The sequence below is a fragment of the Chanodichthys erythropterus genome, chromosome 12 (assembly GCF_024489055.1).
Source record: "Chanodichthys erythropterus isolate Z2021 chromosome 12, ASM2448905v1, whole genome shotgun sequence".
Lineage (NCBI taxonomy): Eukaryota > Metazoa > Chordata > Actinopteri > Cypriniformes > Xenocyprididae > Chanodichthys > Chanodichthys erythropterus.
Genome location: NC_090232.1, coordinates 43,868,649 through 43,888,530, shown reverse-complemented (window position 1 = coordinate 43,888,530; position 19,882 = coordinate 43,868,649). Strand labels below are relative to the sequence as shown.

At 38.0% G+C, this 19,882-nt stretch overlaps 1 protein-coding gene and 1 long non-coding RNA gene across 2 annotated transcripts; one reads left to right on the top strand and one right to left on the bottom strand.

Annotated features, from left to right (window-relative positions):
* Positions 1-238: 238 nt before the first annotated feature.
* LOC137032832 (uncharacterized) lies at positions 239-927 on the top strand. The gene is made up of 3 exons (XR_010896755.1): positions 239-497; positions 726-814; positions 902-927. It is a non-coding gene; the product is annotated as an uncharacterized lncRNA (long non-coding RNA).
* Positions 694-10,031, bottom strand: LOC137032831 (cadherin-related family member 1-like). The gene is made up of 5 exons (XM_067404792.1): positions 8,231-10,031; positions 7,948-8,103; positions 7,596-7,776; positions 7,346-7,489; positions 694-828 (listed from the first exon to the last, which is right to left on the bottom strand). The coding sequence occupies exons 1-5, from the start codon at positions 8,348-8,350 to the stop codon at positions 707-709; spliced, it is 723 nt and encodes a 240-aa protein (XP_067260893.1). The 5' UTR covers positions 8,351-10,031; the 3' UTR covers positions 694-706.
* Positions 10,032-19,882: the final 9,851 nt, after the last annotated feature.

Below are 19,882 nucleotides of genomic sequence, written 5' to 3'. Positions count from 1 at the left end.
TTTTTTTTTTTTTGACAGTCTATGATGTGAACACACAAAATACACATTTATAATAGGCATGTATGTATGTATGCAAATCTCTAAGTCTCCACAACATGTTGCCGAGAGGAACCGAAAGTTATCCAACCGGGCTCTGGTGGACTTCATTGTGGCAAGAGGAACTGATGACCACATTCAGGTACATGCATCAAGAATGCATTTTTTTAACTGCATTCTAAACCAATAGCTTGTTTAGTAAACAACTTACACATTCATGGAAATGTTTTTAATGTAATTTTCAGTTTTCTCTGCACAGTCCATCATCAATGGACAAAAAAAATCACAGGCTTGACACTTTTTCCAAGTGTTCCATAAAGAAAGTGCCTGTGCCATTGTTCATTGAAGATCGGGAACAAATTGATATTATCTACACTCACCTGAATTCAATTCTGAACAGTACACCCACACACACCCACAGTGACCAGATCAGATTTATTATGGATGTCCTTTTTCCAGAGGTAGGACTTATGTGTTAGTTGTGCTCAGCATGGTGTCATATTCACATTGTTTTTAATGTCAAATAGTTTATCCATAATGTTAGACCATTGCGTTAAAAATAATAGTTTTGTGCTTAATATAGAAAAGGCACTTTTGGTTTTGTTGTAAAAAAACAACAAAAAACTAAACATGCAAAATGATGCTTGGCTTATTTGGGCTGTGATAAATCTCAATTCTTTCTCTGGTAGTCCATCATCTGTGCTCTTGCTGTTGTGGAACATGTGTCCATCTTGGAGGCTGAGGAGAAATTCCTGCGAGGACCTGTCATTGACGCAAGGTACTGTAAGGATCCTATAAAGGAAATATTTATAATTAACCATTGTTTCTACCACTATGCAACTTTTGCTTTATTTATTTTTATCAGTGAGCGGGAGCACTTTGACAGCAGGATAAAAAAAACAATTAAAGAAGAGTGGCAAGCCATAGGAGAGTCTACAGGAGTCATGCAGAATTTACAGGAGTCATGCTGTTAAGAAATAAAAGTCATGGTGTTAATAAATTTTTTTGTGAACAACAATATTGTCTCTTTCTTTTAAATGACCCTTGGAATTTTAGAAAAGGGTTAAATTGTGTTTGTCTTCATAAAATGCTATGTAGGACATGTTTTGTAGCTGTATGACAACCAATTTTGAATTATACAGCAGATATTTCATTTAGGATCTACACAGTACTGTATGTCTAATGGCCTAAATATGGTTAATATTTAAATGTAGCTTAATATAAATTCATAACATCATATATCAGTCAGTCTCCTGTATATAAAAACAGTTTATAAATAAATATAAATAATACATTTTACAGTAGGTCATAGGTCTGCAGCCTCCCAATATAGTGTTATTCGCCGTATTTCCTTCTCCCCCTATTGGACGCATGAGGAACAACAGGGGCGTAAAACTGCTTGGGGCGTAAAACTGCTTGGGGCCTATATCTACCGGCTCCAGGTCTGCAGCCTCCCCATATAGGCCAAGCACGCGTTCCTTTAGCATAACAGAACAATACACTGATCGAAGGAAACTCAACGTGTTTGCTCGTCTCTTAACACATGTCCCCTTATTGCAGGTAAAAAACTCTACAAAACCTACTATTTATCACCAAAATGTGTTGGTGACTGTTGTGAGATTATTATGGGTTTGTTTTATGTACTTTATTGTTTAACAAGTAATGTTAAATTGTGTTTAATGAAAAGTAAGTCACGCATGGCGCGCGTGAGTACCCCTCCCCCATCTTACTCTTAACTTTGGAATAAGGTTGTCATTTAAATTACCATTTATATCTGTTTATATTAAAGTTACGATGATGCAGTGTTAACATGTATTTAACAGTATTTATAGTTCGTGTTCACACTATTAGCTAGTGTGTTAAGTGACTGGCATACAAGAAACGAGCAATTTTTGATGTGAATCCGATCGTCATACACGTCCATATAAGTGATTAATTGAAAGTCACTGCTCATGATATAAATGGTACACATATGTGTGCTACTAATATGCATTATATTGCATTTGTTTATGTATGTTTCAATGAGAGAATAGTTGCATTTGCTACTTCTGAGTATATGCTGCGTGTGAGTTTATGGGAGAGAAATTACATCTATTTATATGAATATTCAGTGAAGAACCATGGCATTTATTGAATTATATTCAGTTGCTTGTCATATTAATTGTAACCTTTTACAAAGTGTTTTGCTGCATATAAAAGGATGTATACAATGGTTACAGCAGTTAATTTGTTATTAATTTGTTACAGCAGTAAATAAGTTATCAGTGGAAACAAAATGTAATTGCTATGTACTTTAATGTGCATTCTGTGATTTACATGTTTTGTATATGTGTTTTTTTTGAAGATTAACAGAACAATACACTGATCGAAGGAAACTCAACGTGTTTGCTCGTCTTTTAACACATGTCCCCTTATTGCAGTGTGCTGTTTACAGGAGCAGCCAGAGAAAAATTAATAACAAAAGGTAAAGAGTCAAGAGCCCAACTAAAGCAAACGCTGACCTTTTTCATGGTGACTTGAAATTAAACATTCCATAAAACTTTAATTAAGACCTTTTTTCTCTCTTTCCTTCAATGATTCTACTTATTATCATCAGGTGTCACCACTAATTGTCAATCATCAATCAATCATCAATCAATTATCTCATTAACTTTAACACTGCTTCAGTGTTACTTTTTAACACCCGGCAAGATGGACTCATATGTTCACTTTGGGTGTTAATTTAACACTGGGGATTTTACTGTGTGGGGAATTTAATGAATTTATGTGCATGTCGGACTAGGCTTGATGTCACTGCATGTATTGCCGAACTTATGGCAGGTTGGGATATGCCTCCAATCGAACTCAAAGGATGTTGGAATGATCCACTCACAAAAAAATTTAGCACAACAGCTATTTTAACAGCAACGGGGAGTGCATATGGGCAATATGCATTTGTCTACAGATCATCGGCCAGAAGATGACAAAGGTCTGTTACTGCCTGGCGGGATAGACGAAGCTTCTGGCGACACTCCACCTCAGACAGGGACAGATATGTGGACCTCAGCCGGTAGATCCTATGCCACCTCTGTCTTTCAATTCTTTCCATTTGGCTGAACAATTCGAAAATACGTAACATAAAATACACGGACTTATTAAACACACTGATTCAACTGAGGAGTTCAACGAGTGATGTTTTGCTGAAATTACCTGTTAAGTGGCCAGTCAATCTTTCAGTCGTCTGCGTTGGATGCAGGCTTTCAAATAGTTCCGCGCGATGAGTCAGTTAATATATATGTGTGTATTGGTATGGTTGTTCAATTAATTAGCCAATTTCATTCATCATTATAAGTAGTAATAGGCTGAATTGAAAATAGGTATCCTAATTCTAATACAGGCAATGAAAAATTACATTTTTATATTTATGTAGCCTACACAATAATATTATTTTACACTGTAATCCTTTTGTTTTTAATATTTGGCATTTTTGTGTGATGCGCATCCCTGTGTGTAATAAGCCAACGATCCATGGGCGCACTAACTGGCGCAAATGCATTAACTAATTTAAGGACGTGGCACTGAACGGGAAAACATGAACGGAGCTGGACGCAAACTAGCAAACACACTTGCGCTGCACCTTGCGTCGCATTGCGCTGGGTGTTAAAAAATAATGAGCGTGTCAGTCTTTATTTTAGGAGTCCTAAATTTTTGCTCTAAGAGTATTTCACAAAGCATTTTAGCACTAAAACTAGCTCCTAAATCTGTGAAACGTTAGGAGTAGTCAAGAGGACTCCTAAGTCACTAAGACCAAATCACAAACAGTCCTAATCCACCCAAAGACACTGAACACTTTTGAGGCAATAGCGATAGAGTCTTTGGTGCTCAACTTTTACTTCATAAATGCAATACATTTTGATTTATAGATTTGAATCTACAATGAGACGCCAAAAATAAATATTTAACAAATAAATAAATATATAAAAAAATATATATATATATAAAAAGTATATAATAAGCATTTTTGGTGTGTTCTGTCCAAGGGGATCGAGGGCTCCGAGCTTGGAATTTATCCCAAACCCAAAGTTCTCCCCAGCCGAGAGTAAGGAGCGGGTTGGCAGAGGGATCCAGAAAACTGTTGAAGTAACTATAGGCGAGTCGGCTCTCATCTGTGTATATTCCTCCTCTCAAGCTGATTAGAAAGACCGTTTGAATGTGTTTCTCCCAAACTTTGTTTATAAAACATAATTTGCCACTTGCATTTTGCATTCTCTTGAGATGAAGACATCCTAGAGGCGGACAATTAACTGTAATATACTTTAAATAGTTTTAATTAGTGACACTTAGCCTACATTTTAAAACCTTTATTTGAATATGACAACATTTTTATTAAAAATATTTATTTGAATAGGGCAACATTTGTATTTTAAAACCTTTATTTTAACATGTAAACATGACACCTCATTCTACAATATTTCTATGATTAAATCGCTGACTCCTCCCCCATCAGCCAATCACTGTGTTTACTCCATAGCAAACACACAGTTTACTCTTAGCTTAAGACTTCAGTCTATTCCTTAGTTAAAGTTTGTCTCAGCAGCTTTGTGAATAGGTTTTAAGAGAAAACTCTTAGCTAAGAACTTTTACTGCTATTTAGGAGAACTCTTAGTGGTAAGATAAAATGTTTTGTGAATACAGCCCCAGACCTCCAAAACCAAGACCATTCAAGACCAGAGGTGTGGTTGAGACCAGACCTTCCAAGACCAAAACCAGACAATTCAATCCAATCAAGATAATGAATTAATTGTGTGACTATTGAACATTGGTGATTCTTTTTGTTAACATCAGGTGCTCATCACTAAAGGAGAAAATCACAATTTTTAAGTCACCATCATGGATATAAGGGTTTGCTTTAGTTGGGCTCTTGACCCTTGACAATTTAATATTAGATTTTGTTTGGACTGCTGTAACTGAGCTATAACAGCCAAACACGCAAAGAGAAAAGATGATCAGGTGGTGTTGGTTATGTTTTTACATATTCATTTTTTGACCTGAATCACTGAGTTAGATTTACATTATTGATTACAGCAGCACTGTGATTCAACAGCAGAAGATCAGCTTTTTCAATATAATCTGAAAAAGGTTATATTTTAAAAAGCAGATCTTCTGCTGTAGAATCACAGTGCTGCTGTAGTCAATAATGTAAATCTAACTCAGAGATTGAGCTCTAAATGAGTTCAGTGATTCAGATCGAATAAAGATTATGTGAAAACATAACCAACACCACCTGATCATCTTTTCTTTTTGTTTGTCCAGCTGTTATAATTAAAACTTCAACAGCCCTAAATATAATGTTAAAAAGTCAAGGGTCAAGAGCTCAACTAAAGCAAACACTCATCTCCATGATGGTGACTTTAAAACTGTGATTTTCTCCTTTGGTGAATCTGCTTGTTATTATCAGATCACCTTCCTGAAATATTTACTGCAACAAAATCATCACACAGTGAATGTGTCAAAATTAACACAATGAGTGTTGTCCCTAAACTGATATGTAAGAAAAAAAAAAGAAAAAAAAAAAAATGAACACAAAATAACAAAATTAAGTGTTGTCCCAAAACACAAGCACTGATATGTAAGACTTTTTTTGACTGGACTTGACAAAGAGATCATTGCAAATTTGGTCTTCATGTTCAGAAGTAGCACAGGTGTTTTATTTCTTGTTGTTTTCCTCTTTCCTTCAATGATTCTGTCTGTTAACAGCAGGTGTTCATCACTACTGCTTGATTAATAACTTAATTATCTCATTAACTTCCCTCTTGAATGGTCTTGTTCTCTGTCTTGGAGGGTCTGGTCTTGACTACAACTCTGGTTAACCTTCCTGACACATTCACTGTGTGAAAATCATTGACTCAATGAATGTGTCAGAATTAACACAACTAGTGTTTTCCCTAAACTCACACACTGATGTGTAAGAATTGAACACAGTTTGAGTCAGTTGTAACACATCCTTTCTAAGAGTTTTGTTACTGTATGTGAGAACTCAAAATGGATTGACATTTAAAAGCAGGGTAGGAAATTTGTTCCAGAAACCTTTTTTGTTATGTTGGTTCAAAGTCTCTTCACATTCTGATAGCAATCATTAAGTTAAAGGGTTAGTTCACCCTAAAATGAAAATTCTGTCATTTATTACTCACCCTCATGCTGTTACACACCCGTAAGACCTTCGTTGATCTTGGGAACACAAATTAAGATATTTTAGTTGAAATCCGATGGCTCTGTGAGTCCTCCATAGCCAGCAATGACATTTCCTCTCTTAAGATCCATAAAGGTACTAAAAACATTTAAATCAGTTCATGTGAGTACAGTGGTTCAATATTAATATTATAAAGCGACAAGAATATTTTTGGTGCGCCAAAAAAAACAAAATAACGACTTATATAGTGATGGCCAATTTCAAAACACTGATTCATAATGCTCTGAAGCTTCCTGAAGCAGTGTATCAAATCTGTTGTTCAGCAGAGCATCAAAGTCACGTGATTTCAGCAGTTTGGCTGTTTGACACACGATCCGAATCATGATTCGACACACTGATTAATTTGTGCTCCAATGCTTCCTGAATCAGTGTTTTTAAATCGGCCATCACTAAATAAGTCGTTATTTTGGTTTTTTTGGCACACCAAAAATATTCCCGTTGCTTTATAATATTAATATTGAACCACTGTGCTCACATGAACCGATTTAGATGTATTTTTAGTATATTAATGGATCTTGAGAGAGGAAATGTCATTGCTCCCTATGAAGGCCTCACAGTCCCATCGGATTTCAAATAAAATATCTTAATTTGTGTTCTGAAGATTAACGAAGGTCTCAGGTGTGGAGCGGCATGAGGGTAATAAATGACAGAATTTTCATTTTTGGGTGAACTAACCCTTTAAGTGGTTTAAATATATTTATATGTAAATATATTGTCTGTGGAAGGCGGAGGACCATAAAGTGTTTATCTAATCATTGAAATTGGTCCTATGCCCTACCTGCCTGTCTCTAGCATGATTAACAAAATTTCTACCACTAATCCATCAGAACAACCTAATTATTAATTAATTATTAATTATTAAATAATTTTTCCTGTTTTCTGCCATTTTTTGCATGTGTCCTCAGGCTGGTCTTTTACATAAGTGTACCAAGATAAGGTAAAATATCTCTTCAGTTTTTATTACTTTAAATAAACATTTGTTAGTCAGCTGGTTGTCATTTAAAAGACCATATTTGTGTCATAAATAGTTTTTATATCAGTTACAGAAGCAATCCCTCATAGAAAATCTTATAAAAATACCCTTTGTGCTTGTAAGGACCTTCACAATGTCTGCCCCTGACTGATCCTCCTCTACTTGTCCCTGGTAGGTCTTCTGAAGGAACTGAGGATGGGAATCTCCAAGTGCCTGGACAGCCACCATTGCAGAAGTTGATCTGCCGTCCCCTAATGAATGTAAAGGAAGTGAAATGGTATTTAAGCCTACAGTAATGTATCCACAGCCATATATACTTCCATCAAATGTCTTCCAGAACACACAGATATAACTTACCATCTTTTGCAGTCACATAGAGTGAAAACTGAAGGATTCTGTTTTCCACCAGAGGGATTGTCTGAACTAGCGTAATCTCTCCATCATTCTCATTAATGCCAAAATAACCTTCCTCATTTCCAAACTCAATGGAGTAACTGATTTCACTATATGGACCTTCATCCAGGTCTGTTGCTTCAACCTTACATGAAAATATATGTACAGTAAGTTTAGTTAGTAACTTTATTCCAATGTTTATGGTATAGTAGTCATCTTATTATGACATACTGGTTCCATAATCTCCAGAAATTTACTAAAATATTGAATTTTCTGGAAAATGATTAAATAACTCAACAAAACAAAGATTCATCACCTTGACAACCTGCATTCCAACAGTCTGATTGCCGTAAACGTTGCCCTGATACTTAGAAGTTGTAAACTGTGGACTGTTGTCATTCTCATCCAGCAGGATGATGGTCACGTCGGCTGTTGCTTTGTTGGTGGAAGGAGGCTTTTCTTGTGCTTCAACCTTTAGATTTTGAAGAGAAAATTGGCATGCTTATAATGCAGTGGTGTTTGAAAACATAATGTTATTATAATTCTACACTTATGAAAAGTCATATTGATTTCTAATGATATATGAGATTTGTTGTTACTTGAAAACTGAAGCTGGTTGTGGTTTCTCTGTCTAGGTCTGCAGAACCTTTCACCAGAATTGTTCCATCAGGGCTGATGGAAAAATGTACGGATTCTGGAATAATCTGGAATGTTCCCATAAATCCTCCCTAGAAAAGAAATCACTTAATCACTTAATTAAGTTCTTTTCCAATTTATTTATTTTTATTCTTGTCCATGTCATATTTTCAAATTTGCAAAGATGCAAAAATAAACTATTTAATTAAAAATATGCATAAATTATATATGTGTTTTATTTCATTTTATATTATTTAACGAGTTCGTTTGCCCATATAATCTTTAGGATATTAGGTTAGCTAATTTGGCTTGCTGTCCACTGAGGAGGGGCTCGATGAAGCATCTTCAACTCGAGCTCTGATACACCCCCCAGTGAATAAATATAGGATGTGATTACATAGGGCAAGGTACCTGAAATGAAGGTGGAGTTTGGGGAGGTGGAGGGATGCTGAAACAGCTGAGACTGAAGAGAGGTAAGCAGCTGCTTATATACTCTGGCTGTTGATTGGAAGATTAGATGGGCTCGCTCCTCCCTAAATTACGTTTAGGAACTTCACTTAACGAGTTCGTTTGCCCATATAATCTTTAGGATATTAGGTTAGCTAATTTGGCTTGCTGTCCACTGAGGAGGGGCTCGATGAAGCATCTTCAACTCGAGCTCTGATACACCCCCCAAAAAGTGCAGAATAAATTTGGGACAGCAAGTTGGATGGTTGAAAATGCTTAAGGATTTAATGTATATGGGATACCCAGATGCTTAATGCTTGTTAACCCCCCAAAATGAGCGAAAGATTAAAGCGACATGAAGAATAGAGTTGAGGTGAGGAGTGGCACTAGTGTTTCCTATGCCGGAACACAAGGTGGTTGTGATTAATTGGCCTGGAGTCATGAATGAATACTGCTGCGGCAGTGATATTTAATAAGGCTCCTGTGGGAGCTGGGCTGGAACGCGTCGCCCTACTATGTCCACCATGTGGAGCTATGAGCAGGCTTCTGCTGCGGCAATGTTATTTAAGGAACTCTGTCGGGAGCTTGCGTTTATTGCTGCTGTGTGAGTTTGACTAGGATGCATCTCGCCGCTGCACTGCTGCGGCAGTGACTTCTAAAATTACTCCTGCGGGAGTGTTTTTTGGGACTGGAGGTTTGAGTACGTGGTTGGAGAACGTCCCGCCGCAACGTCTGCAACATGGGGGCCCATGAATTCAGAAGTACATGGGGCCCCCAGCTGCCAACAGGGGGGAAGGAGGTCCTCGTCCCAAAAGGGAAAACGGGCCACTGATATCCAGAGCGAACCTGCCTGCCGCAGAAAAAGGGAGCCTACGGTATATAGATAAAACGCAGAGCTACCATCCTTCCAAGGTGGTTTGGATCACATAAGGACATGAGGGCCCACTGCAATCCTTATGGGACATACGATCCTTGGTACCTCCAGTCCGCTTGTTCAGATAGGAGGGCCCACACTGCGATCCGAACGGGAGAGCCTCCATGGTTAAGAACATGAAGAATCACACTGCGATTCAGAAAGGGAGAGCCCCCACGGCGCCTGAACGGAAGCTCACACTGCGATTCGACCGGGAGAGCTCCCGCTGCGTTTCGAAGGAGAGAGCCCCCGATAAAATAAACGGGAAGCTCACTCTGCAAGTCGAACGGGAGAGCCCACACTGCAAGTCGAACGGGAGAGCCTGCACAGTATCTGGACGGGGGAGCCCACACAGCAATTCGAATGGGAAAGCCCACTCCAGGAGTGGTAGCTAACACACATCCGAAAAGGGAGAGCTCTCACTGCATCCAAATGAATATGAGCCCTGCGGGGCTTGGTAAGCGGGGAGATGCAAAAATAGTAGGGAGAAGCGGTCCAGACTCAGAAAGATGCTAGTGTTTGTGATGTAGAAATGATCGAACATATGTTGTTTTAAAGGCGGGGCATCGACCGATCATTTTAATTTGGTGTTCGGATAGGCCCCTCTGGGCTGCTGTGATGGCTGCACCTTTGCAGAAAGATAAGAAAAATGGATGGTTACAAGGTTGTCTGGAGTTTGGCTGAGGGGGATTGGTTTTGTAAACCTTTGATGAGGAGGGATATCTGGGGACTTGAAGAGTCGGGGCACTGTTGGCCATGGATGAACTTGGAGAGCAATGTATGCCACTGAGGTAGATTTTGATTGTTCCTGAATTAAATTGGTATGATGGAGGTAAGAGATGAAGGATACTGAAAGGAGGGAAAACTCCTGGAAAGCTCTGTGGAAGTTTTTGAAGGAACTCCAAGCTGTCCAGTAGGTTTGGAGTGTTCTGAGAGAAACGGCTTGCAGTATGGTATTTGTGGATGCGTTATGAAGAGGTCTTGAGGGAATGGACCAGACGAATGAGAGTTCTGAATCAGGAGGAATTGAAGTTGATTGGAGTCTGCTTCCAGAGCCAATGTTCTAAATTTGAAAAAGAAGATAAAACATCTGTGATTTTATTTTGGTGACCTGGGATATGTTCATCTATGATGATGAACTGGTAACAGGCGGAAATTCTAAGGGGCAATTAACATTTCGGAACCCCATAGATTGGCTGTTACTACTATGGGATACAGGTTTATGAGAATGATTGCTTGGTCTATGTTGTGGTGGTGGAGAATTCATCTAATTTGGTTACTCCAATTGGGCTTATGCAGAATAAGGTGGAGAATCAAAATGGGCCGATCATGAATCTGGAATCTAGTTCTTTTTGATGAGGCCTTCCACTATATCAGGTCCAGCTGTTGCAGATTATAAGTTATTGCAGATCAAGCTGGAGTCAGGTATACTTTCCAGACTGCGGCTGAAATGTTCTGTCAGGCCTGAAAAAAGAACTGGTTGGAAATTGTCTGGATGGTGTCCATTTCACTAACTAACTGGGAAATAATGATTGAAGAAGAGAGAGGCTGCTCACTTAGCTGCAAAGCTTGAGGTAGATATAAAAATGACTGCTCCAAAGGAAGAAGATCAAATGTCTGCACCTGATGGAATTAGGGAACAGTTATGGGTTGAGAATGTTGGTTGTTCCATGTTAACTGCGTTGGGAGGAGCTGGAAGAGGGACTGCTGTTGCGAGAGAATGGGCTGGCAAGCGGCTCAGACCTGAAGAAGTGTTTGGTGTTGGAAAAAGATGGATGCTGGGAGGAGGGCTCCATTACTGACTAGTGTCCAAGATGGCTGAAGTGAGAGAAAGGGGTTGGTGGGCAAAAAGAGTGTTGAGATCATTTGCGGAGACAACCTCATGCTAGGATCTGTGCCAAGAAGAATGTTAGAAGAAATTGGGGAACAGAAGGGAGGGGAGGAATGAGGTAAGTTGTAAACGGATAGAGGGTGAGGGATGACTAGCGGAGGCAGCCTCACGCTAGGATCCGCTTCCTGGGTGAGCGAGAAGTAACCATCTGCGAGGGCATCCTGGCGCATGGGTTTATCATGATGAAGATTGAAAAAGAACTGAAAAAGCAGAAGTAATTAGTGATGTTACATATGAAACTGAAGCTTCAAATCTCATATCGAATACACAGCTCAATTATAATGAATGCATATGTTTTCAGAGGAGTGGTGATAAATGAAAGACGTCTCAACTATCTTTCCAGTCACATGAATGCCGTGCGTTTCAGAATGTTGAACCCAGACCACTACTCTACAGGTTTACGGAATTTAAAGTCCATTTACTAATATATATATATATTACATTACGGTACATTACATTACATTACATGATCGTACATTCTGCCATAAAGACAGTATAAAACCCTATCATAATTAGAGCATGATTTACTTGCATCAAACTCTGTTAGTATTTTTATTGTTATATTTAAGTTTATTGCAACACATTAGTATGGAAAATATATTATCAGAAATCTACACGTTTAACATTGCCAGGCTTTAATTTGCTTAATGGAATGACTGAGCTGTACATCTATATTCTTTGGCTGCACTGGCTGGTTTATGGCTGCTGTAAATGTATTTATTTTTTAAAGCTTCAAGATTCAAGAGGCTTCATTTCATAATCCATAGAAGGAAGTAAAGTGCGGGAGACAGGAGTAAGTTTGGATAGTTCTTGCCTGAGGAGTGGAGCTGCATATGGGAAGAGCTGGAAAAGCGGGACTGTTTTTGCGGCAGCTGTTGTTGATCGGGCGGAAAAACGGCGGACGAGGAAGTGCGTGCGGCGGCAACGGACTGTGGATTAGCGTGCTGTAAATGTTTATGTTCAGGACATCAGGTCAGAAGAGAAACTTCTGAGTCTTGCTTTTATGATGCTGAAGTGTTTGTTGGCATGCTGGAACTGTTGTTAGAACTAAAGAAGATCGTAGAGTTTAGCTTTTGATGATCTGCGGAAGAAATTAATTCCAGAGCTGGAGAGGACTTGACGTAGGCTGTTGGCGGACCATTTGAAATGGGTAGAATCAGTGTATTAGCGGCGGTAGAATGAAGAGATGAAGTCTGTGAAGAAGACAGATGAGGCGCAGTTAAACGGGCGATCCTGAGCGTGGAGGAGAGAGTGGCTATCCGCAGCGTGGTCTGTATGAGCACTCAGAAAGAGCATCCGTGTTTGGATCTGTGAGATCCGATCTTACGCGAGATGTGACTGTTGGTGTCTCGGGGAAAGTTCGTCGTCTGAAGGGGGATGGTGGAATTTCCGTGGTGTTTTCCGTGGACATTGTTCAGTACGGCACTACCGGATGCTGAAACAGCTGAGACTGAAGAGAGGTAAGCAGCTGCTTATATACTCTGGCTGTTGATTGGAAGATTAGATGGGCTCGCTCCTCCCTAAATTACGTTTAGGAACTTCACTTATTTTCTTTAACAATCAGACAGTGATGTTTTGAGGAACAGTACCAGGTCTAGATCAGTGACTCTAGTCTGAAGCACAAACTGATCCTGAAGTGAATTTTCCAGAATAGATACGGTATACTCATCCTGGTCAAATTTTGGAGGGTTGTCATCCACATCCTCAATTGTGACGGACACAACAGTGTTAGTCGTCTTACTGGCATCATCCTGCTGAGTTGCCTGTTTTTAAAGAAATCATGAAGAGAGAATTTAAACAAACACAATACCAAATCCTCTTCAGATTTTTAGCACCTTAAAGGATTAGTCCACTTTTAGATAAACTTTTCCTGATAATTTACTCACCCCCATGTCATCCAAGATGTTCATGACTTTCTTTCATCAGTCGAAAAGAAATTAAGGTTTAGGGTGAAAACATTCCAGGATTATTCTCCTTATAGTGGACTTCAAAAAAGTACTTTAGTAGAATAGGAAAGACGTACGACATACAGCGTAAGCGTTTTGAAGAATGCGGAAACGGGAAGTACGTTCAAGGTGATATTTTGTGTTTATAGAGCATAAACGGTTTTATTGTATTTTTTTTCGAAAATGACCAATCATTTTACTATATAAGACCCTTATTCCTCGTCTGGTATCGTTTAAAGCCCTTTGAAGCTGCACTGAAACTGTAATTTTGACCTTCAACCTGTTGGTAGCCTTTGAAGTCCACTATATGGAGAAAAATCCTGGAATGTTTTCATCAAAAATTAATTTCTTTTCGACTGACTAAAGAAAGACATAAACATCTTGGATGACATGGGGGTGAGTAAATTATCAGGAAAAATTTATTTAAAAGTGGACTTATCCTTTAAGAAACGTCTGATACCTGTATGTAAACAATTATCTTGTCTATTTCCTCTCGGTCTAGTGCCGTTGTCACAGAGAGTACTCCACTGTTTTCATCGATTTCAAAGTTGCTCTGATATTCATTTGGAAAGATTGAAACAGAAATGTGGAAACATGCTTTGTTATTTTCAGAAACCTAATTCAGAATCACACACATCACTCGCACACAGAGACTGGAGATTGTGCTGCACAGACACAGAAACATTCAGGAGCACAAAAACTTGTTAATGCTGCTGTAAGGCTTGATTTTCCTGCTAAACGAAAACTGAGATCAAGCATTCTGAAATAAAGCAATAAAACTCACCTAGAGAAGAAGATCTCAGAGAAATAGCAACGGGCAACGCCTTGCCCTATAACTCCAAAAGGACAACGCCTCCCCCACCACACACACACACACACACACACACACACAAACTCTCCTTCACCCTGACTGAAAGTTATTCAACACGTATAATGTAACTTGTGTATCTATTGTTTTTCCCTTTTCATGTTTGGTATCATTTTAAATGTCTCAGGTGCGATTGGTAAAATGGTCTCAATTTCACAGCAGTCACTAGAATTATGAAGAATATGGAAAACTAAGGAAAATTCTGTCCTCTTTTTGGGTGGTGTCTCTTCTCCTCTCCCCCAAAACAGGTGTTGATGTAATAAACATTTATGATCCTTTTGTTCTGGTCCTGGTATAAAAGGTAAAGAGCAAATGTGGGACCTTCTGTAACCAGAACCCCCATACAGAGATGGGTGAATGTCTGAAGACATTCATGTATCACTGTGTGTATATGCATTTCTTTGAGTAATCGATGTTATGCATTTATCATTTCTGAATTGGCTTCTAATTGTCTAATTGTAATGTAATTGGCATGATCCATTTTTACTTGACAAATAAAATGTTATATTTGGTTGATTCTGTATTATTCGTTATTCATTATTTCTAGTAGATCAAAGCGAAGGTATTACCTCAAATCTGTGTTCAGGATTGTTCATACGGAAGGTTTAATAGATGGAGCATGGGGCACGTCAATTAAGTCCATTTCGATTTCTGACAATCACTGCCTTAAAAAAGTTGCAGTTTTCGTAAATATATAAAAAACTATGCTTTTTGTTACGAGTAAGCAGAGCGCGACCGACTTAAAGGTAGATATTTACCTTGCATCCAATGTTTAAGGTCAGACTAACGAGTTTGTGTCCGGGAAGAGTGCTCAAGTCAGCCAAAGTAACTCTTCTAAAGTGATACCGGGACTGCAGTGAACAAAATAATTGAAGATATAACGTAATCAGAATAACCGCATATCTAAATTAATACATAAAAAATGATTAATTTCTAATTGGAAACACAACCTGAGAGTAATAATCATTTGAAATTGGAGTCAGCTTAAATGAGTGAAATTAAGTGAACATTCAGAGACGCTGAAAAGGCATACACGCGTTAACCTTCGCCCAGGCATGTCGGATTCTGATTTTGGGCCGATGCGGGGTTCCTTACACTGCCCTGTGAATTACACCATTAAGTATCTCAGCAAGGAGGTGGTAATGCCTCTGAAGTAATTAAACTCACAGATTCATTGCTGGTAGAGAGATGCTGCACAGATGCAGATGATTAACATTTCTCTCTCTCTCTCTCTCTCTCTCTCTCTCAATTCAAATTAAAATTCAAAGTGTGCTTTATTGGCATGACAATTGGTACAATGTGTTGCCAAAGCATTTGATTTCTACTGTGAATCAAAATACATGTACATGTACTCACATTAAAAGTAAGTAGAACAATCAATCAACATTTTAGAGTTCTATGAACAATTTAAAATTCAGTGTGGGTAACATGGGTTATCTTAATATATGATTAATTATAATATTACATCACCCAAAAATGTATTTACTTCCTTCTAATTCTCTTGTTTAGCTTATATTGACCGTTATGAAAAGTGATTAGTGTAACATAAACCATAACATAAAACATAAAAAGCCTCGAACATAAAACAACAGGACAAAAATATAGTTGATGACTAGACATATTCATGTCATGACTTTAGACACTTCTTTGTGAAGAGAGTAGGGCTTGCATAGTCGAGTAGTCGAGAGATCGACTACTTAGTCGGCGCTGTCGGAAACAATCGACTACTCAAGCATGCATTAATCATAAATGAATTAAAAAAAAAAAGAGAGATACGTCACAATATTGTAAATCTTTGTTTTAAACCAAAAAGGGGAGCAAATGGATATCACACAAGAAGCAACGTGCAATCTTTGTGCAAGAGTTATTGAAAGCTTAGTCAGTAGGCTATTCAAAGTGAAAGTAAAAAGTGATGTAGCTGTCTGACACTGCTTTAATGGAACATATTCTCTCAGAGACTAATTTCAACATAATATGCTGATAACAGTATATAACTGTCTTAATTTTTTTCCATTCTTTTTATTGTGGCCTGTAAATTGTGAAACTAATGAGAATAATAGTATTTCGTGTTAAACAGGTCCTATTTTTTAAGTCGGTGCTTGAAGTAGCTCTTAATTTTCATTGATGACTGCAGTCAGTTTTAGGAAATATTATAATCATTTTAATTATAGGCCCATAATTTATTGTATAATAGACCTAAAAAAATGTTTAAAACATTTTCAAAGAGGAGCTAAAAGCCTAATCTTTTATTATCCTCACAGTACGTCAGTTATGCACTATGAAATTATTGTGAGCCAAATTTATTAATATTAATTTAATAATAAAAGTAATAGTAATAGTACTAATAGTAATAAAATAGAATGTAACAGGCTTACATTTATTGGAAATGCCAAATCCTCTTAATATTGCCAATATTTGATGCTTTTGACAATATCTCTGTTTATCGTCGAAACCATAGACTGGAAAAAAATATGGACGTAGCGTCCGTGACGTCACCCATAGAGTTCTGAACAGCAGTTTTGAAGCGAAAATGAGGACGCGGCCATCTTAGCTGCGCGTCACCGCACGTCACTCCCGGATAACTGAAAATGGGCAAAGAGGCGAGGAGGTGGTTTGAGCTGATGTGATTGGTTGCTGAAACCACGCCCACCTAGCTCGACGTGACCACATTAGCAAGCAAAGGAGCTATATATCTAGATACTATCTAAATTATTAATAAACATAAGTTTTAACATCAGAAAGTTCTAAAGGTTTACTGTCAATTTACGGTGTTTTTTTAAGATATAGATGCTCCAACACCAGTAATTTGTGTTGGGTGTGCAAATAACAACATGGAACATCAAATGGGACTTCATACCTTTATAGAGATCGCGAGATGAATCCAATCTGTGGCACTTGGGTAAAATATAAATGTCCATTGCAAAACAAAACAAAAAACATTTCACATTTCTTCTGAATGATCTGCTCTCTGTCATCGTTCTTCAAGAAAGGATGCAATCTGAGCAGCGATCGTATCAAACAAATGAGCCTGTGTCCAAAGTATATTTTTTTCAAAATAGTGCAGCAGTTTTAGTTATAATATCCAAGCAGTGCTGTCAGAGTTGTATATCCTCCTGGTATTGTCATTGTAGTTAATCTCGCAATCAAAACTTTCAGCCAATGGCGTAAATCGCGGGGGGGACGGGGGGGACATGACCCCCCCTATCTGAGTGCTGTCCCCCCAAAAAAATATAATCAAATACCACTCTAAGTATTGTAAATAAAATATATATATTTAAAATAATTGTGTAAGAAGTAAAGCAATACAAACGCAAACAGGCGTTTTTCCCTTGCCTCACAGTGGTTTGGTCCACCGCGCACGTCACACTCGTGCGTGTAGAAATCCGGCGGCGCCGGCGGGAGAGAAGACAGACGGTAACGTTAGTTGAGAGGAGCTCTAGTAAGTCGGCTGTTAAGGCTATTTCATTCAAAAACATCGGATGAAGTTGTTATTTTTGCTTTAATGCTGACGACGTTGAGTAATTAGTCATGACAAAAAAAGCAAGATGATAACATGTTTGTTTTTTTTTTCCGTGAGTCTGCTATTTTAGCAATTATAATGTTACCTAGCGTGTTTGGTAGCTTGTTTACAATAGCTTGTTGGATACTATGTCACCCACACCAACAACAATTAACAGTGTGATAAGAATATGTGAACTGTAATAAGGCTAGAAGATTTACTGTTGTGTGTTGGGTTTTGCTCAAAGTATATTCATTGTATTTTGGTGACTTGGTTGTAAAAAACTTCAAAAATATTTCAATAAATAAATGATTTTGAATATTTGGCTTTCGAGGAGTGCACATGAGTATGCAAAGCCTACAAAATCTTATCAATTGACAAACCAAAAATAAGTCGACAGAGCCCTCTGCTATGAACACTAAAATACAGATCAAAATCATTCTAGATGTTGGCAGTGTGCAAAGCTACATCTGATAACAAAATCTTTCTGTAGGCCTAAAGGAGAGCATATCAATACAAAATACAGGGTATTGTCCTTTGGACAAGTAAATTGGTCACTTGTCCGACCAAAAAAGTTGTCTGGAAAAAAATTTTTTTGGTGTAAATATAATTTATTCTGAAGCTATATACTCAACAGTGTTCCGTCAGCTTTTGCATATTTATATCTGCATATTTGTGATATTTACCCCAAGGGCATTTTTTCCCCTAATCTTATTTCATTTTTTTTTACATTTGATCAATAAATTCAATAAGAAAAATAAAGCAGGACTGTTATGAATCAAATTAAATAATTTACACTGAAAAATTACAACTGCATTAAATAATGTTATGATATTCTTTAAATATTTTTGAATATACAAATAAGAAATGTTGGGAAAATTTAAACATGAAACTGAACTGGCAGTAGGTGGCGGCAAGTGACTGTCCTAGTCATTCATTCAAACGATTTGTTCAAATGGCTGATTCATTCAAGAATGAGGCAGGTGTTTTGGAATAGGCTATTACTGAATCTTTGACTCAACCGATTCGTTCAAAATGCTGAATCATTCATTAATAATATCATTAATAATATTATCCATTATCAATCGCCACTTACACTAAATGTAATAGAATCATGCTTGCATTTTGGTGATTCCCTAACTATTTTTGTTATTGATGTTTTAATCAGGACAAGTAAAGCTCTCTTTCTCTTGCCCCTTCAAAAAATTAAGCGTTAATGTCGAGCCCTGATAAGCCTATGTGCCGGGGCTCAGCCCCAGACGGCCCCGGCTCAATTTAACCCCTGCATATATCCTTTATAAGTAAAATTGTGGCTGTATTATTTGTGTCCCCTTCAAAAATTGCTCTTGAGAAATTTTATGTTTATTGTCCCCCCCTACTGTCCGATGAAATTTACGCCCCTGGCCAATGCCACGATCCAACAACGTGTGTTCTGTGTCTCTTCCCCATGCATGCACATCTACACAGACACACATCAGTCTCGAATATTATGCAGCAAGCCATATTTTATAATTGTATAAAATAATCGAGAAAAAAAGCACAAAAACGGCTGAGATGCCAAATTCAGCGGCAGCTGAGGTAACATGACGCCTACCTGTCACTCAAGTGACCACGCCCTTAATTATGCAGAACATTAAGGCTTAATATAATTTAAACGGATAAGTAATAAAAAAATTCACCCCCCTCAGAGTTGTCATGAAGGGCAAAAATAGCAGTATAGACCAAAACCACAATTTGAACCAACTTGTAAACATGTTTTTTTCTGCTATAAACTTGGCCAATTTAACAGGGGACTATGAGATTCTGCTCTCTTTTGGAGCCTGTCCCTAGCGGCCAGTCGATGAATCGCAGTTTAAGTTACTTCCGTATTGGCTTCACGAGAGAAAGGGGGAGGTTGCCGCTTGGTCGAAACATGATCATCGTCTGTTGACGCAACCCGGGGAAGGTGTGTGCTGTGTTCAGCTCTGTGTTTTTCTGAATGTTTCTTCATCTACTTGCCCACATTGTTTTAAATTATGTTGTATAACTGTGTTTTTCAACATGATCACATG

Excerpts from the sequence above, each read along its gene's own strand:
- LOC137032831 (XM_067404792.1), bottom strand. The coding sequence starts at position 8,350 with ATGGGAACATTCCAGATTATTCCAGAATCCGTACATTTTTCCATCAGC. Across the intron at positions 7,490-7,595 it reads CTATGTGACTGCAAAAGATG|GGGACGGCAGATCAACTTCT; the intron begins GTAAGTTATATC and ends TACATTCATTAG. Across the intron at positions 829-7,345 it reads GGTCCTTACAAGCACAAAGG|GATCCTTACAGTACCTTGCG; the intron begins GTATTTTTATAA and ends TTTCCTTTATAG.